Here is a 25,594-nt window from a genome sequence, read left to right as displayed (position 1 = left end):
ATGGACACACACGGAGTGTTTCTTTGTACATCTTAGGTGGCGGACTCATCTCTGATTTTCTGAGATGGACTCCACATGTAAGGACATATGAAGTCATAAAAGAGAATGACATTATTTTATCAGCCAGTTACTTATTGGTCCTGGTTGGAAATGTTTGCACTTACATTTTAAAATATGCACGTGAATTAACTGGCATGTGAATAACCTGATATTCCTGCTGGGCATTGGGTGGCCTTATGACAGTAAGCTCAGTTTTGGCTCCTGGATGGAAGGTGAAACTGAGAAAGTATGTACAAAGTAATCTGACATAAAAAAAGATAGATGGAAATGTTCATTGTGAATGACCCACATCTTATCAAAGAGGTGGAAATCCACAGAGAATGAGGGGTTGACATTTTTTTAAAGTCTTTATTGAATTTGTTACAATATTGTTTCTGTTTTATGTTTGACTTCTTGGCTGAGAGATATATGGGATCTTAACTCACTGATTAGGAATTAAACTCGAACTCCCTGCGTTGCAAGGCAAAGTCCTAACCACTGGACTGCCAAAGAAGTTCCTGAAATTTTAAAATAAGTGAAAAAGATGTTGAGATGTTTCAAAAATAAAAGCACAACATCAATGATTCGTTAATGTATTTTAAAGCACATATTTAATATATACATTTAACACATTATTACAAAATCCATTTAATGTATTTAAAGAAACATAATAAGAAAGCAAATCATTCTGTGTGTTAGAGATAATGATGATAGGAATAAAATTTCTCACGACCATATATTTTCACATATAAATCTTAGCAATTAAATCATTTTACATTTTTAACCACACAACTGGCATACAAAGTTGTAAGTAGTGCTACAAAAGTTAGATCACTTTCTTATACTGAAAATCTTATTTTTCATTTTCAGTAGTATCTACCACAGCTGTTCTATTTAATTTTTTAAGTTGCCTTTAATTTTTTTAATTTTTTATTTTATGTTGGCATATCATTGATTTACAATATTGTGTTAGTTTCAGGTGTACAGCAAAGTGAGTCATGTATCCATATCCATATATCCATTCAGATTCTTCTCACACATAGGTCATTACAGGATACTGAATAGAGTTTCCCGGACTGTACTGTAGGTCCTAGCTGATCATCTATTTTATATACAGTAGTACCACAGCTGTTTTAAACAGTATCTGCTTTAAATGTTTTTGGAATTGTCATACTGCACCCATATATCCAACTAGGCTTCCAAGCTTACCCAGCTCTTTCCTTTCTCTGTAAGGCTGGTAGCTCTCACTCTCTCACTGATTTTCAGGCCCAGCCATTACCACTAAGGCCATCAGGAAGGCCCAGAGGACTGGGTTCACTTTAAGGAGACAGATATATGTCTTTAGACATTGAAAGTTGCACACATCCAGTGAAGAAATATCCTTTCCAATGAAGCTTATCCTACAGCTATGCTTCTCCTCTATACTTCTCTGAATAAACGAATATCCTCAAGTCACTGACTCAATGGACCTGAATTTGAGCAAACTCAGGGAGACAGTGAAGGACAGGGAAGCCTGGCAAGCTGCAGTCCATGGGGCTGCAGAGAGTCAGACACGACTTAGCAACTAATAATAATAAAAGCAACAACTAATAACAAAAGTGGCAGGACCAACACTTACAGAGTGTTAATTCTGTGCCAGTAACTGATGTAAGTGCTTCATTTATATTTATTCATTTAGTCCCCCTGTACAATTCTTATAAATTCTAATTTTACTGATGAGGAAAACTCATCACAGGTGAGTCAGAGGAGATGCCAGAGGTCATGGTAATAGTAAACCCAGGACCCAGTTCAAGTGTCTTGGCTGCACAGGCCCAGCCTTGCCCTCCATCGGAGGTCTGCGCTTGTGTGCTCAGTCTTGTCTCTTTGAGACCCCATGGAATGTAGCCCATTGGGCTCCTCTGTTCATGGGATTTCCCAGCAAGAATACTGGAGTGGGTTGCCCTTTCTCCAGGGGATCTTCCCGACCCAGGGATGGAACCTGTGTCTCCCTTGGTAGGTTTGATCCTGCTGCTGCTGCTGCTAAGTCACATCAGTCGTGTCCGACTCTGTACGACCCCATAGACGGCGGCCCACCAGGCTCCCGTCCCTGGGATTCTCCAAGCATACTGGAGTGGGTTGCCATTTCCTTCTCCAGTGCAGGAAAGTGAAAAGTGAAAGTGAAGTTGCTCAGTTGTGTCCAACTCTTTGCGACCCCATGGACTATAGCCTACCAGGCTCCTCCATCCATGGGATTTCCCAGGCAAGAGTACTGGAGTGGGGTGCCATTGCCTTCTCCGATCAAATAAATTGGTAGGCTGATTTATTTTACTGCTGAGCTGAGGAGCATTTTAAATTTGTAACCTTTTAAAAATGGAGCAAGTATATTAAAAATGCATAACCAACAAGGTCCTCCTGGACAGCACAGCAAACTCTGCTCAATGTTATGTAACATTATGGGCTACGTTAGCCTGGATGGGAGGTGAGTTTAGGGGAGAATGGATACGTGTGTATGTGTGGCTGAGTCCTTTTGCTGTCCATCTGAATCTATCACAACATTGTTAACCAGCTATACCCCAATATAAAATAAAAGGTTCAAAAAAAAAAATTGAGCAAGTGACCTTCAATTTTTTGGCTGCTTAATAACTAATTTGATCTGGTCCCTATCCCATGTCTAAACATTCAAAATCAATAAATGTCTGAGACTGTTTTTTAAAAAAAAACAGAAAATGATTTGTGTCTGGCATGAAAGATAAAAGGTTGTTTGCAGCTCCTTTTTAAGAAGTTTCCACAAATAGGTCCAATTAAGCAAGCCCTCTGTAGCATCTTAGTGGGATTTCAACGGTAGGCCTGCAACTGTAGCAAGGATAATTAAGGATGCCCTGAGGTTGAAACACTGTTACAATAGCTCAAACCTCACACCCCGCCCTGCACACAGCCCTGCAGCCCCATCCCCAGCCAATCCCAGGCACTGAGGTGTGTAGAGGTAGCAGCTCTTGCGAGAGCTGGGAGACACCATTCCAGTTCCTGTGTCACCCACTGCATAGGCAACACCACAAGGTAAACTTAAAATCCTTTAGCTCAACTTTTAGCATTAAAAAGCTCTTAAAACCTGCCCTTATTTTAAGGCCTAAGTTATTTGCGTCATGTCCAGCCTCACATCAGAGGATGAGATGGTTGGATGGCATCATTGATCCAATGGACATGAGTTTGAGCAAACTCCAGGAGATAGTGAAGGACAGGGAGGCTTAGTGGGCTACAGTCCATGGGGTCACAAAGAACCAGACAAGAATGAGTGACTGAACAACATCCAACCTCACAGTTACTGAACATGTGACTGAGCAGACTGCCTGCATCCAGTTATAGAAGGAGAAACAGGAGACGCATTTCTGTTGAGCTCCCCAGTCTTCTAGGAGCTCAGGGACTTCCCTGGTAGCTCAGTTGGTAAAGAACCTGCCTATAATAGATTTGGTTTGATTCCTGGGTTGGGAAGTTCCCTTGGAGAAGGGATAGGATACCCACTCCAGTATTCTTGGGCTTCACTGGTGGTTCAGATGGTAAACAATATGCAAGCAATGTGGGAGACCTGGGTTCGATCCCTGAGTTGGGAAGATCCCCTGGAGGAGGGCATGGCACCCCACTCCATATTCTTGCCTAGAGAATCTGCATGGACAGAGGAGAACTGGTGGGGTACAGTCCAGGGGGTCACAAAGAGTCAGACATGACTGAGCGACTAAGTACACAAACTGGAAGTCCCCGGCCATAGATGAATATTTAGTCTTATCCCTGGCAACCTAAATGCCAAGTTCATCTTCAGTCTGTGAGTAAGATGTTCACAGAGTAGAGTTAGATATTTGAATAATGCCCTCTGTTATCCACAGGCTCAGACAGTCCTCAGACTGTCAAGAGCTTTCTTCTGCTCAGCTTTTCTGAAGATTAGGACTTCAAAAGAACAGGCAAGACTTCTGACTCATCTCTGCAAGGTTTGACTGCCTTTGCAGGCATCAGATAAAGAAGATTCTTCCAGAACCTTGAGTTATAAGACAGAGACTTATCTGCCTTCCACTTCAGAACTCTGTGGGATTTCAAAAGCTTCAGTGATTGAGGCAAAAATCTGAAGTCTCCGACAGGTGTAAATTCAATTAAGATGATTTTAATTTTCCTTTCCACCAGTGCTTCATGGAGTCCACTTTCAAGTTCATACCTGACTTCACTAGACATATAACTTTTACTGAGAACAATGATCAGTCTTCGGCTTTTCTCTATCAATGAATGGATTTCATCAACAACAGCTGAAAATACAAGAGGTGGCAGGTTAATTTAAGAAAACCAAAAGGGTGGACATGAGATAAAAATCATGTTGCACAGTCCTATTTTGTATTATTTAACTCAGCTTCACTAATAAAGTTTAAAGTAAGTCATTCTCAGTTTTATATGCCTATTTTTTTAACTAATTTTTTTTTTGGCTGTGTGGCATGTGGGATCTTAGTTCCCTGCCCAGGGTTAGAACTCACACCCCCTGCATTTAAAGAAGCAATCAACTGCGCAGATAACAATGAATACCTCCTTAGCCTTACTCTGTGCCTGGTGTGTGTGTGCTCAGTAACATCCGACTCTGAGACCCCATGGGTGTAGCCCACCAGGCTCCTCTATCCATGGGGCTTCCCAGGCAAGAATAATGGAGTGCATTGTTACTTCTTTTTCCAACTCTGTGCCATACCTTCTTCTAAACATGTTGCGTATATGAACTCCTTTAATCAGCACAATGATCCTATGAAGAAAGTACTGTAATCACCCTCATTTTACAGAGGAGGAAACCAAAGCACAGCATGGTTCAGTAACTTGCCCAGAGTCACACAGCTGGTAAATGGCAGAACTGGAATCTGACCCCAAGTGGTCTGGTTCCAGTGTGTCTATTCCTAACCATGACACCATCTTGCCTCTTCACATGCATGGAAGAACAGGCTAAAATTCTAATTGAAATATTAAAAAAAAAACCCACAACACAATAATGTGGCCATTATTCTAGACCACAGGTTGATAAACCTTTTCTGTAAAGGGCCAAATGGTAAATATTTTAGCCTTGGCAGGTCATACTGTCTTTGTCACAGCTATTCAACTCTGCTGATGTAACTCAAAAGCAGCCACAGACAACACAGGAGCAAATGCATGTGGCTGCTTTAAGGACTGGAGCTGCCCTGTGGTTGACAGACTGCCAACCTCTGTTCTAGATCTAGCCCTTCGCAGACTGAGGTTCTAACCCAAACTAATTATGAATTGATACTTTCACACTGTGGTGCTGGAGAAGACTCTTGAGAGTCCCCTGGACAGCAAGGAGATCAAACCAGTCAATTCTAAAGGAAATCAACCCTGAATATTCACTGGAAGGACTGATGCTGAAGCTGAAGCTCCAAATACTTTGGCCACTCAGTCGACTCATTGGAAAAGACCCTGATGCTGGGAAAGATTGAGGGCAAGAGGAAAAGGGTACAACAGAGGATGAGATGGTTGGATGGCACGAGTCTGGACATGAGTTTGAGCAAACTCTGGGAGATAGTGAAGGACAGGGAAGCCTGGCGTGCTGCAGTTCATGGGGTCCCAAAGAGATGGACATGACTAAGTAACTGAACAACAATACAAGCATTCTTTATTTTTATTTAAGAGTGAAGAAGAAACCTGTTATTTAAATGATTCCTAGAAAATAATGGAAATATTTAATAATAAAATGGATGCAAAGTCAAGAAGAAATACTTTGTGACACCGTGTCTTCTTGGATACAAAGAAGTGACACACAAAAGCATCACAGTGTCCAATGCATCTGACAGTTTGGTATGTTATCCCTTAGAGAGGTTATTTGTTATTTAAAAATATTTTCTCTTTCTAATGTGTAACATTTTCCCTTCTTAATTTGTAACCTAGGAGGGAAAAACACTTTTTTTAAGACTTTTTTTTTTTTTAATGTGGACCATTTTTAAAGTCTTTATTGAATTTGTTACAATATTGTTCTGTTTTACACTTTGCATTTTGGCTGCACGGGATCTTACCTCCCAAACCAGGGATGGAATCTGCACTCCCTGCATTGGAAGGTGAAGTCGTAACCACTGGACTACCAGGGAAGTCCCCACAACTGTTTCTTATTTACTGCCCTATCCTAAATGCCCAGCTTAGAATTTGGCACAAGGATGGTGCTCAGAGAATGCTGAATGAATGAAAGAGTGATGGTAACTATCAAGACATTTGTGTTGCATCATTTGTGAGGCAATGGCACCCCACTCCAGTACTCTTGCCTGGAAAATCCCCTGGATGGAGGAGCCTGGTGGGCTGCAGTCCATGGGGTCGCTAAGAGTCAGACACGACTGAGTGACTTCACTTTCACTTTTCACTTTCATGCATTGGAGGAGGAAATGGCAACCTGCTCCAGTGTTCTTGCCTGGAGAATCCCAGGGACAGGGGAGCCTGGTGGGCTGCCGTCTATGGGGTCGCACAGAGTCAGACACGACTGAAGCGACTTAGCAGCAGCAGCATCTATAATAATTTGACACCAGATTCCAAATCTCTGAAAGACTTTCAGAGGAAATGTGGAAGTGTTACTAAATCTCTTTGAGTTTAGCTGTAATATACTTTAGTATCATGTTACAGCCATTTGTATTCATATATTAATTTAAAACTTGAATTTCACAATCAAAATATGGTATGAACCATCAATCTCATTTTATTTAACCTTTACCATTACTCCTAATTTCTACTTTAATTTTCTTACAATGTCAACACGATAAAGAAGAAACATTTTTTGGTAAGAATTAACCTGTGTTTATAGTCCAAAGAATCACATATTAAATTAGTTTTATTAGGTTTTGCTATACAAAATACTATCAAAAGAGGGATTCATCCTGTCCTCAGTCATGTTTGATGATTTGTGACTCCATGGACTGTAACCCACCAGGCTCCTCTGTCCATGGGATTCTCCAGGCAGGAATATTGGAGTGGGTTGCCATTTTCTCCTCCAGGAAATCTTCCCCACCCAGGGATAGAACCCACATCTTCTGATTAGCGGGCGGCAGATTCTTTACTGCTGAGCCACCAGGGAAGTTCTTACTCTGCTCTATTAAATGCTTTGTGGTAGCAATTCTGGTCCTGGTTCTGAAAATGGAGCACTTGCTCCCTTTCTTCAGAGTCAGAGACCTCTGAAACAAGAGGAAGAGTTCAAGTCCTGGACCAGGCTCCCCAGAGGCCACACTTGGAAGGAGTACAGGTTGCTCATAATTTCTGGTTTACAGGGGAACGGCTACCCACTCTAGTATTCTGGCCTGGAGAATTCCACGGACTGGACTGTCCATGGGGTCACAAAGAGTCAGACATGACTGAGTGGCTTTCACTTTCACTTTTCTTTCATTTTTAAGCAAATAGGAGAGCTATTCATCTTTTAAAAACCATCTCCACTAATTTTCCTTATTTTTTAAGGCCTTCTTTTAAAATTGGATGTACCGTGTTTATTATTAATGTGTATTTACTTATTTGGCCTCACCTCACAGCATGTGGGATCTTAGTTCCCTGACCAGGGATTGAACCACACCTCCTGTATTGGAAGCTAGGAGTTTTAACCACTGGACCGCCAGGGAAGTCCCCTTCCACTAGTTTTCTATGTGGTATTCCCTTTCTTACCTCCTCCAGGAACCACATCTCTTTCAAATATGCATAACTTATACCCAAAATGTTTCTCCAACACCCTGGGCAAAGTCTCCACAGCAAACTTGTGCTCCTCTCCATGCTCGGGCTGACACTCTTTCAGGTAGGACACAAAAGCATCATATGTTTTTCCATCTAGGAGATAAGGTTGACCCCTTTCATTAGTGTGAAAACAAGGCTTTATTTAACTAAAGACTTGAGTGAAAGTCCCGGAAGGTGGGAATGGAATCATTGAAAGAGAAAAGTCAAATACAGCATCCTCACATTCAAACACATCAGTTCAACACAGTGTAGACATTAAATTACATACATTACTATGTGTGAAACAGATGGCTAGTGGGAAGCTGCTGGAGAGCACAGGGAGCTCAGCTTGGTGCTCTGTGATGACCTAGGGGGGGTGCACAGAGGCGGGGGGCTTGTTGGTGGAGGGCGGTCCGAGAGGGAAGGGACCTCTGTATACATACAGCTGATTCACTTTGTGGTACAGCAGAAACTAAAGCACTGTTAGCAATTATACTCCAATAAAAAAATCTGTGCAGTTCTTCATATATCGATTATACCTCGATGAAGCTATTAAATAAAAGAATAAAATATTTTTGATAGAAAACAAATTTAAAAACAAAACAAGAATGTTTAAACTAGGTAATGCCTGCTGCTGCTGCTGCTACGTTGCTGCAGTCGTGTTCGACTCTGTGCAACCCCATAGACAGCAGCCCACCAGGGTCCCCCGTCCCTGGGATTCTCCAGGCAAGAACACTGGAGTGGGTTGCCATTTCTTTCTCCAAGGTAATGCCTAAGGTCCCTCAAATATCCTTTGGTTCCATGTTTTTCATGCATCCCTCTTTATCTCTGACTTTTGAAGTTGTCAACAAGGAATACACTCAGTTATCATTATAGGCCAACAAAAAAATAACATACTCAGACCTTGTGTGGGAACCAAGTAGTCAACTGGCAAATGTTTCCTAAGCATGTACATTAAGAATCCCACTGCTTGACACCAAAAAGGTCTCTTGACACAGAGACCTGTGAAAACAGATGAAGAGTTCAAGTTCTAGACCAGGCCCCCAAAAAGCCATAATGGAAGGAGTACAAACTTTAGGTTTAGGCACCAAAGGAATTTAAAGAAAATAGAAGGTTACGGAGCCCAAATATGCTCTCTCTCCAGGATCGGGAAGCAAATCTTACCTTGGCTTATTCTACTGCTATTAATATCATTTAATTCTATCGCCATCTGAATCTACCCCCAACCACCCCCTGAAAGTGAGAATAAAAACAAAGCTGAGTATTTACCCTGGGGAATGGAAAGAAGTGACTGGAGATGACTGAAATCATATGCTATAGGAACACATGCTACATGGTCTATGATGCTTTAGACAGCAATAGAAAAGCTTCTGGTCTATTATAGGATTTCATTGATGACATCTGCTTCTACTTAATTCTGGATAGGAAAGCAGTGTTCAAGGGGACTGTGTCAGCAAACAATAAAGACTGTTCTACTAACTGGGTGACTGAAAAATAATACACATTTCTCTCTTCTGCTTTCATCCAATCTATTTGAGAAGACAGAGTGGACACATGCAACATCTTGGAAAAGCTGACAAATAATGTTAGCAGCTACAAGACAGTGTAAACAAAACAACAAACAAATAAAAAAAAAACTTGGTCTAAGAGTAAGCAGAGATCTCCATGGATATGATGTTAGTTGGGATCAGTAGAGGAAGAAGGGGGAGTAGGTGTAAAAAGGTCTACCTTATCCCATGACATTTGGTTAGATGCTAGAAGAATTAAATTTATGCTTGCGTACATTACTGGGGTGAATGAATTTGCTACTGAGTTTAAGGCTAAATATTATTGGCTTCTCTATTTCAAAAGAATAGGGTAAAAGCATTCTTGGTCCATGTTCTTTATGTTGAGTATCACTTATGCTCAACAACCCAGCCCAATATCTTCAGCAGCATCCAGGCTCACAAAACAACCCTTTCTGTCTCTGGGAAAAGATTCTTCAATTCTGCCTCTAGCATCCTGGTTCAGAAGTTCAAATCAGAACTTATCTTTGGTTTAGAGCAACTGCTTTGAAGAATAGAGCACATATGAAAGACTGAACATTTGGTAAAAATTGCAGAATTCATATTCATATCAAAGGTAAGAAAAGTTGGCAGAAATAGAGCTACTTCTGAATTTAATCAGTAAGTGGGTCCCTTGAATAATTCTTAGGTTGTTGTGAAATACAGCTATCTATCAGTATAAGTAAGAGCCAGTGATTCTATTGGGCTTCCCAGGTGACTTAGTGGTAAACGAATCCACCTGCCAATGCAGGAGACGCAAGAGATATAGGTTTGATTCCTGGCCTGGGAAGATCCCCTGGAGTAGGAAATGACAACTGGCTCCAATATTCGTGCCTGGAAAATTCCATGGACAGAGGACCCTGGCGGGCTACAGTCCATGGGGCTAGAGAGTTGGACACGACTGAGCAACTAAGCACACAAACGTACATCAAACGAACTGTATCTACATCTACATTTCTAGTCATTCTCCTTTAGGGAGTTTCCCTTCAGTTACACTGCACACAAACAAAACGATGACTATACTAAGTTCTCCACTACATCACTTCTGCAATAACGGAAGCTTGTAAGAACCCCGAGTGTCCATCAAGTGGTGACTCAATAAACAAAGGTGCACCCATGGAAATAAAACATTGTGCAACCCGAAAAAACAAGAGGCTTTATAAACTAAGATGGAAGGGTATCCAAGATACAGTAAAACAAAGTTCAGAACAGGGTGTAGAGCACGGCAAGATCTGTCTTTCAAATAGGAGTGAAATATGATTCTATATTATTAACATTCATTTGAATATACTACCAATAGGAGATGAGGCAGGAAACAGGCGTTGGACGAACACGTATATATCATTTCTAAGAGTTTTAGTGTTTTGAGCTATGTATGTGCTACACACACACACACACACACACACACACAGATATAAAAGCAAGTGCAATGGATTATACACATATCTTTCTAATTTGGTAACTATTTTGAATTTAAAAAATATATATATTTATCTCTTTATTTGGCTGCCCTGGGCCTTATTTGCAGCCCTTGGGCTCTTCACTGTGGCATGTGGGGTTTCTTTTTAGTAGTGACACTCAGAATGTCTTTTGTTAGCTGCAGCACGTGGAATCTAGTTCCCAGATCAAACCCGGGGCCCCTGCATTGGGAGCGTGGAGTCTTAGCCACTGGATCACCAGGGAAGCCCCTCTATTTTGAATCTTGAGGACCTCTAATCACCTTCAAAATTAGGAAAACTGAGAAACCACAGTCCCCAGATAGAAGGAGGAGCAGATAAAAAAATAGCAGAGCTAGGGGACTGGAACTCAGGTCATGTGGTATGGAGTTCAAGGTTCTTGCAAGTCCATCATGCAGCCTCCTTTGCCGGGTTTAAATAATGAACCATGATACAACTCAACTCAATTTAAATGACTTTAACTGAGTGTGCACTTTGTGTAAGGCACCAGATGGTGTGTGAGCAATGACATTCAGACACACAGTCCTAGGGCAAGAACACGTCACAGGACACTTAGAAGGACACAGCATACATGCATGAAACCACTAGAGAATAATTTTTGGCAACAGTTAAGTAAGCACAAGAAAAAGTGGCACAGACAACATCCACAGCAGATGATTCGTCCATTTTTCTTATGGAAAACCTCTACTGCCATTGCTGCCACTGCTAAGTCGCTTCAGTCGTGTCTGACTCTGTGCGACCCCACAGACGGCAGCCCACCAGGCTCCCCCGTCCCTGGGATTCTCCAGGCAAGAACACTGGAGCGGGTTGCCATTTCCTTCTCCAGTGCATGAAAGTGAAAAGTGACAGTGAAGTCGCTCAGCCGTGTCCGACTCTTAGCGACCCCATGGACTGCAGCCCACCAGGCTCCTCCATCCATGGGATTTCCCAGGCCAGAGTACTGGAGTGGGGTGCCATTGCCTTCTCCACTATCTCAACAATATCTGCCATTAACTCAACAATATAATCAACATAAAGTGAAGATTAATTCATAGCTTCTTAATGAAACTGTAAGATAAGAGATCCCAGCATTATGACATTCGTTACCTGTTAAGGTTTCGTCTCTTCCCATGAAATGTCTATAAAATAGAACCAAGTCAACTCTATAAATGACACCCATGGTCACAAGGCAGACAACCATCACTGAGATCACAACAGCTACGATCATTCCTCTAGTGAAGACGTGGCCTGGGATGTCAACCATGTCTTCTAGAAAGAAAAAGAAAATGGGAAAAATCAGTCAGGGAAATTTCATTAGAATCTTTCTCCATCACATTGCTGTAGTCAGTTTTTTTTACCTTTAACACAAATCAACTTGTCTATCCAGTTACTCTGAACTCCTGCCCTTAGTCTCCTGTAGTGATCTTTCTGCTCCATAGAAATGTGTACAAGGGTATTATACAGAGATGTGAACTGAGAATCTGTTTCTACCCAAGGAAGTCAGATTTCTAGGATGCTGAGACACCAGGGCGAAATGCAGAAGGACCCACACATAAATCTCAGTTAGTGGGCTGGGAACATATTGTGAAGGCGTGGAATCTCTTAAGATTTATTTTTATTTATTTTTAATTAATTTTTGCTGATTTACAATGTGGTGCTAGTTTCTACTGTACAGCCAAATAAATCGGCCACACATGAACCCCCTGCCGTATGGGCTTCCTTCCCATTCAGCTCACCACAAAGCATTCAGCAGAGTTCTCCGTGCTCTGCAGTATGTTCTCATTAGTTATCTATCTTATTAGTCTCTATGTGTCCATCCCAACCCCCCACTTCCCCCTTGGTACCCATACATTTGTTCTCTACGTTTGTGTTTCTATTTCCGTTCTGCAAGTAGGAGCATCCACACCGTTTTTCTACGTTGCACATACATATGCATATATGGTATTCGTTTTTCTCTTTCTGACTTCACTCTGTGCGACACTCTCTAGCCCCAGCCATGTCTCTGCAAAGGACACTATATTTTAATTGAAGCGCAGTTGATTTACACTGTTATCCTAGTCTCAGATGCACAGCAAAGTGAGTCTGTTATGTGTAGGCATAAATTCACTCTTCTTCCGATTCTTTTCTTACATAGATCATTACAGAATACTGAGTAGAGGTCCCTATGTTATACAGTAGATTCTCATTTGTTCTCTATTTTATATACAGAGGTGTGTATATGTCAATCCCAAACTTCCGATTTGCCCCTCCCCCACCCCCTTACTCCCTGGTAACCTTGAGAGATTGAGTGCCCAGGCGAGGGCATGTGGGCTTCAGCCTGGATCCATCACCTATTCTGTGTCCTAGAGAAAGTCACTGATACCCTCAACTCTTAGTGTTTTATCTGTACACACAGGACAGCAATGAAGCTAGTAATATTTTCTCCTTCACATACAGGGCTGCTGTTTTGAAGGTGGGTTAAATATTACAAATAAGTAGTGAACACATTACCTGGCACTCAGCTCTGAGAACTTGTGCATATTTTTGTATGAAGATGTCCTTTGAGAAAACAAGTTACCTTTCCTAGATGGGTTGAGTTTATGCTCATTACAGACAACATAACCCATAAAGGTTAAATTAAATTATTCTGTCATAAAGGACAGAATAATTCTTTTTAATAAATCTGTTCAAATCTTTTAAAGTTGCACACTTTTTTTTTTTTTTTTAATTTTTTGGCTACACAGCATGAGGAATCTTATGCTGGGACTGAACCCACACCCCCTGCATTGGAAGTTCGGAGTCCCAATCACCAGACCGCAGGGAAACCCCAATAGAATAATTTGTAATAACCATTCCACAGTGTGACCATGGCCACTGCCAACATGCTAGTACATTTCCTTCTAGATTTTCTTTTTTCCCTGAAAACATTTACTTAATTGGACCCACATGGTGATCACTCTTTATCGCTTAACATTATATTATGAGGGACAGCAGTGAGCTGAGACCAGTGCCGCCACTGGACCCCTGTGAAAAGTCAAACCCTTAGCCTCTCAGGAGCCTGGTTCTTGGTGTGTAAGGTGAGGAAGTGGTGAGTTATGCAGCCTCTCAGCTGCAGCACTCTAGGTTTGCACCGACTTCCAAAAATAAAATTCCTCACACCTTTTAGCAGCAAGAGGAAGCTTTTGGTGTCGATGCCTCCCTCATTGACCGCAGTGCAATTGTATGAAAAGTTTAGATTTCTTGTATTTACGTTCTCAATCCTCAGTATTGTGGAAGCAAGCCATTTGCCTTCTGAAGTCCTGTAAGAGAGGAACATGGTTTAGCAATAGGCTGTGTGTCGTTACCAGCAACATGACCCATGAGAGAGGAATTTGTTTGCGCAAATACATCTTGGTAAAAAGCAATGCTCTGTGGACTTCAGAGATCTTCGCTTTCTGGTGAGTTCTGTTCAAGTGTGAGCTGCCTGCTCCCTGGGGATGTCAGTCCTCCTGAGACCATCTGGGGCAGGTGCTGCCTAGAACTAAATGCCTGGAAGACAATGGTGTTCAGTTGAAAATACGAGAAAATATTTTCTCTCTCAATTACAGGCATACTTCATTTTACTGAACTTTGCTTTATTGCACTTTGCAGATATTGCACTTTTTACAAATTCAAGGTGTATCAAGCAAGTCTCTGGGTGCCATTTTCCCAACAGCATTTGCTCGCTTTATGTCTCTGTGTCATATTTTGGTAATTCTCAGAAATTCACCTTTTTTCATTATCATTATATTTGTTAGGGAATCTGTGATCAGGGATCTTCGATGCTACTATCGTAATGGTTTGGGCATTTATTTTAGCCATCAAGTATTTTTAACTAAGGTATGGACATTGTTTTTTACATTTAATGTCATTATACACTTAACAGAGTACAGTACATGCCCAGTCGCTCCGTTGTGTCTGACTCTTTTGCGACCCCATGGACTGTAGCCCGCCAGGCTCCTCTGTTCATGCAATTTCCCAGGTAAGAATACTGGAGTGGGTTGCCATTTCCTTCTCCAGGGGATCTTCCCAATCCAGGAATCAAACCTGCGTCTCCTGCATCTCCTAGATTCTTTACCACTGAGTCACTGGGGAAGCCCACAGTATATAGTGTAAATAATTTCATGTGCATTGGGAAACCAAAGAATTCATGGGACTTGCTTTATTGTGGTATTTGCTTTATGGTGGTGGTCTGGAACCAAACCCGCAATAGCTCCAAGGTGTGCCTGTGTTTCATCCATTCCTCCTGTCCCGACTATTCAGTGTCCCTCCCACCGTGAAGTCTCTGCCAGCAGTGACAGGCTGTGAATCATTAGTACAGATGCAGATGCATGTCAAGCTTGTCCTCACAATCCTAATGATAACTCTTATTTTGTTCCGCATTTAAGTTAAAACACAATACTATTTTCAGACATCCTCCAAGCACATGAGAAGTACCAGTTAAGCTGCTCAGGGAGTGTCAGAAAATGACCAGAGACCACCAGTGCAGCCAGCTGTCTTTCTCTTCTGAAAGGACTCAAGATGTCCTGTCTTTGATACAAGGCAAATGCTCTTGATATCTGCCTCTTGCCAGTGGCAGGCTCTATAGGCTTGGGGCCAACCAGCACTCCCAGGTATAGGCATTCACCTGCCAGGCCTCCAGCAGCTGGACATGGGACCCACTGCAGCCTCCAACTCTGTTTCATTTTAGAACCAAATTCTCTACAGAAGTCACCAAACCAGAAATAGCTTCCCTGGTGGCTCATACGGTAAAGAATTTGCCTGCAATGTGGGAGGACCTTGGTTTGACCCCTGGGTTGCGGAGATCCCCTGGAGGAGGAAACAGCAGCCCACTTCAGTATTCTTGCCTGGAGAATTCCATGGACAGAGGAGCCTGGTGTAGAGTCCATGGGGTCACAAAGAGTCAAACTCAACTGAATGACTAACACTTTCATCTTTCTTTCAACATCAATGTAAAATCCACAAACAAGACACAAAAAAACTACTGAGGACCAAAATAGAAGACATAAGTTCATGCACCCACTATAAAGATTCAGCTTCACTTAAGCTCTTAGCTGAGTTTAAGCTCCATTTCTGTAAGTTTGGTGAGTTGGTTTTCTGTGCCTCCAGAGATGAGCGATAGACCGTGGGAAGAGGGAAATGCAGGAATCCAGTGGGGGGAAGGATGCTGAGGACAAGATACAGCAGCCGGAAGGCCACACAGTCCAGCTGAGCCAACACTGCATGAGCATCTCACACCTGATTCTGGGTGAGGGCATAGACCTTGCACTGTAAGAAGCTTGTACACATGTGTCAGCAAGAATTGAGGGCTGCCGGCAAGATGACAGTGGAGAAGGCAATGGCACCCCACTCCAGCACTCTGGCCTGGAAAATCCTATGGACGGAGGAGCCTGGTAGGCTGCAGTCCATGGGGTTGCTGAGGGTCGGACACGACTGAGCGATTTCACTTTCACTTTTCACTTTCATGCATTAGAGAAGGAAATGGCAACCCACTCCAGTGTTCTTGCCTGGAGAATCCCAGGGATGGGGGAGCCTGGTAGGCTGCCGTCTATGGGGTCGCACAGAGTCGGACACGACTGAAGCAACTTAGCAGCAGCAGCAGTAAGATGACAGAGAATATGTATACAACATATATGTGTGTGTATGTGTGTGTGTATAAAAAAATCAGGAAAAACTAAAAAATTCAGCTAAGGTGACAGACACCTCAGGACCATGACTCACTAAAACCCGAGTGTACAATTACCTTAATAATGATGGTAATGACTCCAAACCATTCAGAAGCATTGAAATGGCCATAGAGGGACTTCCCAGGTGGTCCAGTGGTTAAGATTGAGCACTTCCACTTTAGGAGGTGCTGATTTGATTCTAGGTCAGAGAACTAAGATCCCACAAAGGCAGGTGCAGGCAAAAATGAATAAATGGTCATAGGTTCAGTGTGTTTTGTTTTAATAAAGTATAACCATTCCTTTGTTGCTGCCGTTCAGTCACTCAGTCATGTCCAACTCTTTTGCAACCCCATGGGCAGCAGGACCACAGCATACCAGGCTTCCCTGTCCTTCACCATCTCCCAGAGTTTACTCAAACTCATGTTCTTTAATATAGGATATTTAAGTATTAAACTATACGCCATTTGGAACATTTTGCACTAACGCTGCCTCCTAGATATTTACACCTAACCATCCTGTTGGGTTTTTCTATCTGCTCTTACTGTGTTTCTAATTTCCATTAATGGACACTGATGGGAAAAGGCTGCCATAATTACTATGGTCAATGTCAATCGACCAACAACAAATGTCAGGGAGTACGTGATTAGTCATTTAAATCAGTGTTTTCTTGAGTCATCATTTACACCTGACAATCTTTGGAAACCCTCCTGGACTTGAGAAAATCCCTTAATTCTCACCCTTAAGAAAGAGAATCATATATATATATATGTACATATATATCGCTGATTCAGCTTGTTGTACAGTAGAAACCAACACAACAGTATAAAGCAACTACACTCCAATAAAAATTTTTAAAAAGCAAATATAATTGATTAGTTGGACCACCCTAAAAAAAAAAAAAGATAATCACTATAAGGAATGTTATACAAAGAAGCTCTGAACTATCCCTAAAGAGCAGGAGGCAGTGTCTATGTCAGCATAGCTCATGCCCAGTGAAGATATCCCCTCACACTCACAAAACTGTCTTCAAATGGCTCTCTCCATCTTCATGATTTTTTTTCCTTCATTTTTTTTTAAATTTAAATTTATTTATTTTAATTGGAAGCTAATTACTTTACAATATTGTATTGGTTTTGCCATACATCAACAAGAATCTGCCATGGGTGTACACGTGTTCCCCATTCTGAACCCCCCTCCCACCTCACTCCCCATCCCATCCCTCTGGGTCATCCCAGTGCACCAGCCCCAAGCATCCTATATCCTGCATTGAACCTGGACTGGTGATTCGTTTCTTATATGATATTATACATGTTTCAAGGCCATTCTCCCAAATCATCCCACCCTCTCACTCTCCCACAGAGTCCAAAAGACTGTTCTATACATCTGTGTCTCTTCTGCTGTCTCGCATACAGGGTTATCATTACCATCTTTCTAAATTCCATATATGTGCATTAGTATACTGTATTGGTGTTTTTCTTTCTGGCTTACTTCACCCTGTATAATAGGCTCCAGTTTCATCCACCTCATTAGAACTGATTCAAATGTATTCTTTTTAATGGCTGAGTAATACTCCATTGTGTATATGTACCACAGCTTTCTTATCCATTCATCTGCTGATGGACATCTAGGTTGCTTCCATGTCCTGGCTATTATAAACAGTGCTGCATCTTCACGATTTTTAGTTCTCCTAGTTTCCATAATTTCCAACAAGAAAACAAAGAAAAGTGTGTAGGGGGAAGTACAGGGGGCAGATCTGGAGAGGAAGTGGTATTGATAGATGGCCTGCCTGTGGCTGGGGGTGTTCCAGGATTCTCAGAGAGAGGCGCTGATGATGCACTGCGTTGCCTATGGACACCCAGCCGGCCCCACGGTGACACGCAGGCAACACAGCCAGGCATGCAATAAGGGTCCAGAGTGCACTCAAGGGGCCCAGAGTGACTTGTGCACGCCCCAGTCTCCTGATGTGGCCTTTTCTCTGGCACATTCGTAAAATCAAAGCGTTTAACACAATGTTCAAAGTTCATACGACAGGGGCCTAGTTAATCACTCTTCCATAAGATGGTGGAGGTAGCATCTTCACCCCCATCAGATCCTGACTCACCAAAAGCTAATTCCGTAAGGCAGTGCTAATAAGCCTCACTGACCTTCTTTGTCTTTTTTGACTACACCACATGGCATGCAGGATCTTAGCTCCCTGATCAGGGAATGAACCCACACCCCCTGCATTGGAAGCATGCAGACTTGACCCCTTGACTTCCAGGGAAGTCCTGACCTTCGCTTTCTAATTTAGACCTCAGCAATAAATTTCTGCATCATTCATAAGCTTAGATATGACAATTATAATTATAAAATATATAAGTTATAATTATAAGTTAAATTCATCCCAAGCATCCTATCAGTCTTTCAGGAGTCTGGTGTTTTGATCTCATATATATATATATATATGATCCAGGGGCTTCCCTGGTGGCCCAGTGGTAAAGATCCCACCTGCCAATGCAGGAGATGTGCGTTTGATTCTTGGTCTGGGAAGGTCTCCTAAATTAGGAAATGGCACCCCACTCCAGTATTCTTGCCTGGGAAATCCAATGGACAGAGGAGTCTGGTGGGCTACAGCCCATGGCGTTGCAAACCACTCAGACACGACTTAGTAGCTGAACAACAACAATATATCACATATCCATACCTAACTCTCGTCACTTCCCCTTCATGTACATTAGGATCCTTTCCATTTTTTCTCCGGGTGTTCCAGTAAATCAAATCCTTTTCATTCAGCAGAGCAGAGCAGTTGAGCTGAATATCTTTTCCTAGGTAAAAGTTGACAACCAACGTTCTGATTTTAGAAACTCAAGTTTCCCAAAGGCTATAAAATTAATAAAGCCAATGTATATTAATGTAACATATTATGCTAATATAGTGCTGCATCTAAGAAAAATTTGCCTTGTTTTCATTAAAAACAAAAAAACTTGTAAAGCAGAGAAATTAGGTCGCGATTACAAGTCATCACCAAACTATGAATTGGCTTCTATTCAAATATTTATGTTGAAATCAATTATTAAAACTTAGGAAGGCCAGTGGACTTTCTTTTCAACCAACAGTCTAATAAGTAGTGTCAGGCCAAAACACCCACTGTAATGTCTAGAAAAACAAAATGGATAAAAGACAAAAAATTAAATTAGCTAAAAATTAAAGATGTCAAAGTGAAAGGAAAACTAAGAGAAACAGTTGGACAGAAAGTACAGTGAGGAATAAAGTTCTTCCAGGGTGAACTGGGGCTTCCCTGGTGGCTTAGGGGTAAAGAATCCACCTGCCAATGCAGGAGATACAAGTTCAGTCCCTGGGCCAGAAGATCCCCTGGTGAGGGAATGGCTACCCACACTAGGCTTCTTGCCTGGAGAACTACATGGACAGAGGCGTCTGGCGGGTTACAGTCCACAGGGTCACTAAACCCAACACAACTCAGCAACTAAATAGCAAAAACACCAGTCAAGTCAGTCCACTGATTCAAAGTGAATCCCTTAATCAAATATTCAAACCATACAGTAAGTTTGAATAATTTCTCCAGAGAATTCTCACTGAGTTTTCATATTTTAAAATGACCACAGTTACTATTTGGAGAAGGAAATGGCAACCCACTCTAGTATGCTGGCCTGGAAAATCCCGTGGACAGAGGAGCCTAGAGGTCTACAGTTCAGGGGGTCGCAAAGAGTCGGACATGACTTAGTGACTAAACAACAGTTACTGTTAGAGAAAAGCCACATAGAAAGTGATTAAAACCACAGGTCTGCAAACCATAGGCACTTCCATAATCGTTTGAACACATTGCTAATTTTAACTATCACTAAAAAGGGCAACATTCAAACAATGACAAGGTTTTCCTGCTTCTGCAATATTCTTCAGTAAACATGGCATGTGTTACGAACACAACGTTGATCAATAAAAAACCAGAATCAGCCTTGAAAGACTCAATTATGCCCCCCGTTCATAAACCCAAAATATATGTATGTCAAATATACCTAGTTCCACTTTAACTTCATCGATCTTTGGTCCAAGAAGAGCTGGAATTATATTACTGTGGTCTGAAAGTGAATAAAGAAAACAAAAATGCATTAGTTTTGCAGGGAGCTCTGCTAAGACAGATGTATTACAACATCTGTTGTAATATACTTATTATTCCAGGGAACAAAGATTCTCACAGTCATCACTTTCCATTTATTACTTTATTGTATTTTCATTAGATAAGGGAGGCAGGGAATACTGGTTGCCCTTTCACTTTCCATCAACTCAAAGCTCACCTAGCTGGAGAGAGCTTACTGAACTTGGTCTCCCCTCAATTCCACCTATGACTTCTGCCCAGCACAGCTAAAAGCCAGAAGGTGCAGGAAGACAATGAAACCTCCAGACTTAGAAGATGCAGACTCACTGGGAATTGTCTTTATGTCTCCCTTCTCTCTGCCCTCAATGCCTCAAAACAGATTTACTGGGTGCAAGGCACTGTAAAGTGGCGTGTGCCAAGGATGCAGGCGCCTCTAGAAGCTGGAGAAGGCAGGTATTGGTTCTCCTGCAGAGCCTCTAGAATGAACACAATCCTCCCGAAACCCAGAATTTAGCCCAGGGAAACCATTTTAGACTTTTGACCTCCAAAACTGTACAATAAATTTATGTTGTTTGAAGACAGGAAGTTTGCGGTAATTTGTACATTCACAATGCATGCATGGAATACAGCTATATAAGTGGACAGTTGGAGAGAAGAGGGAAAATGCTGCTAAAGTAAATGAGCTCTAGAAACTGTGAGCCCACGACTTTGTTGGATGAGTCAGCCTAGGAGTTTACAGCTTCCTGGGAAAGAACAAGAAGGGTGGATAAGCCACCTGTCTTCAGACACTTGAAGGAGCTGTCATTTGCAGAAGCGACCAGATTTAATTTGTGGAGTTACTGAAGGCAACCACAGACACGAGTGGAAACTACAGGAAGGCATCAGTTCAGTTCAGTCACTCAGTCGCATCTGACTCTTCACGACCCCATGGACTGCAGCATGCCCAGCCTCCCTATCCATCACCAACTCTTGGAATTTACTCAAACTCATGTCCATTGAGTCAGTGATGCCATCTAGCCCTCTCATCCTCTGTCATCCCCTTCTCTTCCCACCTTCAATCTTTGCCCATATCAGGGTCTTTTCAAATGAGTCAGCTCTTCGCATCAGGTGGCCAAAGTACTGGAGTTTCAGCTTCAGCATCAGTCCTTCCAATGAACACTCAGGACTAATCTCCTTTAGGATGGACTGGTTGGATCTCCTAGCTGTCCAAGAGACTGTCAAGAGTCTTCTCCAACACCACAGTTCAAAAGCATCAATTCTTCAGTGCTCAGCTTTCTTTAGAGTCCAACTCTTATATGCATACGTGACTACTGGTAAAACCATAGCTTTGACTAGATGGACCTTTCTGGCAAAGTAATGTCTGCTTTTTAATATGCTGCCTAGGTTTGTCATAACTTTCCTTCCAAGGAGTCTGCTGCTGCTGCTAAGTTGCTTCAGTTATGTCCGACTCTGTGCGACCCCATAGATGGAAGCCCACCAGGCTCCCCTGTCCCTGAGATTCTCCAGGCAAGAACACTGGAGTGGGTTGTCATTGCCTTCTCCATTCCAAGGAGTAAGTGTCTTTTAATTTTATGGCTGCAGTCACCATCTGCAGTGATTTTGGAGCCCAAGAAAATAAAGTCTCTCACTGTTTCCATTGCTTCCCCATCTATTTGCCATGAAGTGATGGGACCAGATGCCATGATCTTAGTTGTCTGAATGTTGAGTTTTAAGCCAACTTCTTTACTCTCCTCTTTCAGTTTCATCAAGAGGCTCTTTAGTTCTTCTTCACTTTCTGCCATGAGTGTGGTGTCATCTGCATATCTGAGGTTACTGACATTTCTCCCAGCATTCTTGATTCCAGCTTGTGTTTCATCCAGCCCAGCATTTCTCATGATATATAAGTTATATAAGCAGGGTGACAATATACAGCCTTGACGTACTCTTTTCCCGATTTGGAACCAGTGTGTTGTTCCATGTCCAGTTCTAACTGTTGTTTCTTGACCTTCATACAAATTTCTCAGGAGGCAGGTCAGGTGGTCTGGTATTCCAATCTCTTTAAGAATTTTCCACAGTTCATTGTGAAGGCATAACTGGACTCAATGGGAAAAAAAAAAAGACTTGTTGACAATCAAGTGTTAAAATCTGGACCCAGCTGCTGAGTAATTTGGTCATTTCCAAGGCAGTTCCCAAGAAGAGACTGAATGATCTATTATTGGCTGAGCCATATGAAGGATATCTTCACTGGGTGGGATTTAATTGAAAAATTACTTCTAAGGTCTCCAGCTCTGGTGCTCTGGTGGCTTAGATGGTAAAGAACCTGCCTGCAATGCAGGAGACCTGGGTTAGATCCCTGGGTTGGGAAGATCCCTTGGAGAAGGAAATGGCTATCCACTCCAATATTCTTGCCTGGAGAGTCCCCATGGACAGAGGAGCCTGGAAGGCTACAGTCCATGTGATCGCAAAGAGTTAGACATGACTGAAGAGACTTTCCAAGCAAGCAAGCAAGGTCTCCAATATCCTGTAAGTCCAGGCTTCAGTGTTTCCATTACATAGGGTCTGGGTTCATGGTAAACCAGAATAAAAGGCATCATCCCCAAATGAAAAGCTTCTTCTACAGCGACACCTGTGCTCCTTACATGCTCTCGCCTGAGTGGACTCTCCCTAGCATATCCTCCTATCTGTCCTTCATGCTCTGCCTATAGGAACAAGCTCAAACAGCCTCCAGCATCTCTTCTACCTCTGGACTCTTTCTGAACCCTTAGAAACTCACAGATGACTCTAATTTCATATTCCATGGGGCCTCTATGTAGCTTATCATCTTGATACAGAGCAGTATCCAGGGGGGCTCCTGGGCACAAAAGCCTTTCTGTGTCCCCCATTTATTGAATACAGGAAATTGGCTTCATTCAGCATCCAGGACCTTCCCTGAGTTTCCAGGATGCAGCGACAAGGGAGGAACAGTCAAGAAAGAATAGTGCAGCCTTGGGGCAGCGTCCTGGTTCCCCCTCAAGGGGTACACAGAACAGTATCTTTGAGCTGTTTTGCAAACACTGAACCCCCACCAGGTGGGAGAACTTAGCAGTGATAAATAGAATACTTTCTGCCACATCAGTTAACAAAGGATGTCACAGTCATCTGTTGTTCCGTTGCTCAGCCAGCTCCAACTCTTTGCAACCCCATGGATTGCAGCGCATCAGGCTTCCCTGTCCTTCACTATCTCCTGGAGTTTGCTCAAACTCATGACCATTGAGTCTGTCATGCTATCCAACCATCCCATCCTCATCAGAGATTGCAGCCCTCCAATGTGAGTTAGGGTTTCCCAGATGGTGTTAGTGGTAAAGAATCCACCTGCTAATGCAGGAGTTGCAAAAGACACAGATTCAATCCCTGGGTCAAGAAGATTTCCTGAAGGAGGAAATGGCAACCCACTCCAGGTTCAATCCCTGGGTTGAGAAGAACCCCTGAATTAGGAAACAGCAATCCACTCCTGTATTCTTGCCTGGGAGATTCCATGGACTGAAGAGCCTGGTAGGCTACAGTCCATGGGGTTGCACAGAGTCAGACACAACTAAGCAAATGAGCACAGCACTAATGTGAGCTTCTGAGCCCTGAGGGAACTTGGGAAGTAGCATACCTGCCATCTCACAGTCATCAGGCTACAGCCACTCCCCAGGGTGAGCCCTTAGGAAACTCCAGATGTGAAAACACAGGATACTGGCCCCAGATAGCTGAAGTGAAGTGAAGTGAAAGTTGCTCAGTTGTGTCCCACTCTTTGCAACCCCATGGACTATGCAGTCCATTGAATTCTCCAGGCCAGAATACTGGAGTGGGTAGCCTTTCCCTTCTCCAAGGGATCTTCCCAACCCAGGGATCAAACCCAGGTCTCCTGCATTGCAGATTCTTTACCAGCTGAGCCATCACAGAAGCAAAGGTGCATAGCAAAGGAATGACTTCAGGGAGCCCAGATTCTTATATCTTCCCATACAGAGAAAAGCACTAAATTCCTTAACTTGTGATATCTAGTTTTCTTTAATTCACAATGCTCTTGAGGTTCAGATTACCTACCCTTCGTTGCAAAACTTCTAACCTGGCTCCCCGTTCACCTCCTTGGAGCAGTGCTCTCAGGGTTACTTGAGATGCTGCCTTCTGGGCTTCATAACTCTCAACTTTTAGGTTGTGAATATTTTTTAGGTTGACAATGAATGGTATGCTGCCCAAAAGAATGTAGACCCCAGACTGGTTACAACCGGGTTGATCATGCTGATGCTCACTTACCTCACCACCAACCAATCAGAAGAATGTCCTCAAGCTGACCACGCCCTCTTTGAACCATGACTCTGACTCCTCACTACCCCTTCCAGGTGGAGACACACAATCCTGAGGGCATTAGCCCACTGCGGCCCCCTTTGCCTGGCAAAGTAATAAAGCTGTTTCTTTCTACTTCACCTAAAATTCTGTCTCCAAGATTTAATTTAGTGTCAGGGTCCAGAGTTCAGATTTGGCTTTAACCTCTCATGACTATATATAATCAAATTCCTGAAAACAGTGCATTATTCACTTAATTTCATATTTCCCTGCTTTTCTTACCTCCTAATACTCAGTTTATTGACTATAGATGCTCAATAAGCAATATTGAGTGAAAGCAGATGCTTAAGAAAAGATTCCACAATGTACTGAAATAGCAAATGGAAGAACATCAGAGGTTCACTTATAACAACTTTCATTACCCACCCTCACTCCATCCCTGCAAAATTATCCAGAGTGGAAGATGCTGCCAAAATGATTTTGACCCTTATATGTGAACTAGTGATGTGGTCACAAGTCCAACTAAGTTGCCTCTGCCTTCCTGTATGACTTTAGAAGAAAGAAAATAGTCCATTTTACTAAGACATATTTGTTTCTTTCTGATTCTAAAATTTATCTTACCTCCAACTATTGTAATATTGAAGGTTTTTGTGACGTTGAATAGCTTTCCATTATGATGTAGGAAAAACACACAGGTATAATATCCCTGATCTTTAAACTCTGCATTCTTTAAAAATGGGTTTTGATTGTTCTCCATCTTTTCACAGTTCTGTTTTAGAAAAAGCAAGTTAAAATACCTTGAGTAAAAATGGTATCCTATGACAAGAATTTAAAATGTTAAGTTAAAGA

The 25,594-nt window shown here is 42.3% G+C and overlaps 1 protein-coding gene across 1 annotated transcript in view; it reads right to left on the bottom strand.

Annotated features, from left to right (window-relative positions):
* Nucleotides 1-629: 629 nt before the first annotated feature.
* The window catches only part of IL18R1 (interleukin 18 receptor 1), a 38,740-nt gene continuing 13,775 nt past the window's right edge, over nucleotides 630-25,594 (bottom strand). The window contains exons 5-11 of the mRNA XM_055539526.1: nucleotides 25,367-25,514; nucleotides 20,379-20,441; nucleotides 19,049-19,169; nucleotides 13,841-13,980; nucleotides 11,810-11,971; nucleotides 7,678-7,836; nucleotides 630-4,307 (exon numbers count right to left, since the gene is read on the bottom strand). Coding sequence (XP_055395501.1) covers nucleotides 3,952-4,307; nucleotides 7,678-7,836; nucleotides 11,810-11,971; nucleotides 13,841-13,980; nucleotides 19,049-19,169; nucleotides 20,379-20,441; nucleotides 25,367-25,514 — 1,149 coding nt within the window. The 3' untranslated portion in view covers nucleotides 630-3,951. The remainder of the gene's footprint in view (nucleotides 4,308-7,677; nucleotides 7,837-11,809; nucleotides 11,972-13,840; nucleotides 13,981-19,048; nucleotides 19,170-20,378; nucleotides 20,442-25,366; nucleotides 25,515-25,594) is intronic.

This window comes from Bubalus kerabau, chromosome 11, assembly GCF_029407905.1.
Source record: "Bubalus kerabau isolate K-KA32 ecotype Philippines breed swamp buffalo chromosome 11, PCC_UOA_SB_1v2, whole genome shotgun sequence".
NCBI classification, from domain to species: Eukaryota; Metazoa; Chordata; class Mammalia; order Artiodactyla; family Bovidae; genus Bubalus; species Bubalus kerabau.
Note: the sequence above shows the minus strand (reverse complement) of the source record. Positions and strands in the feature narration are given on the sequence as shown.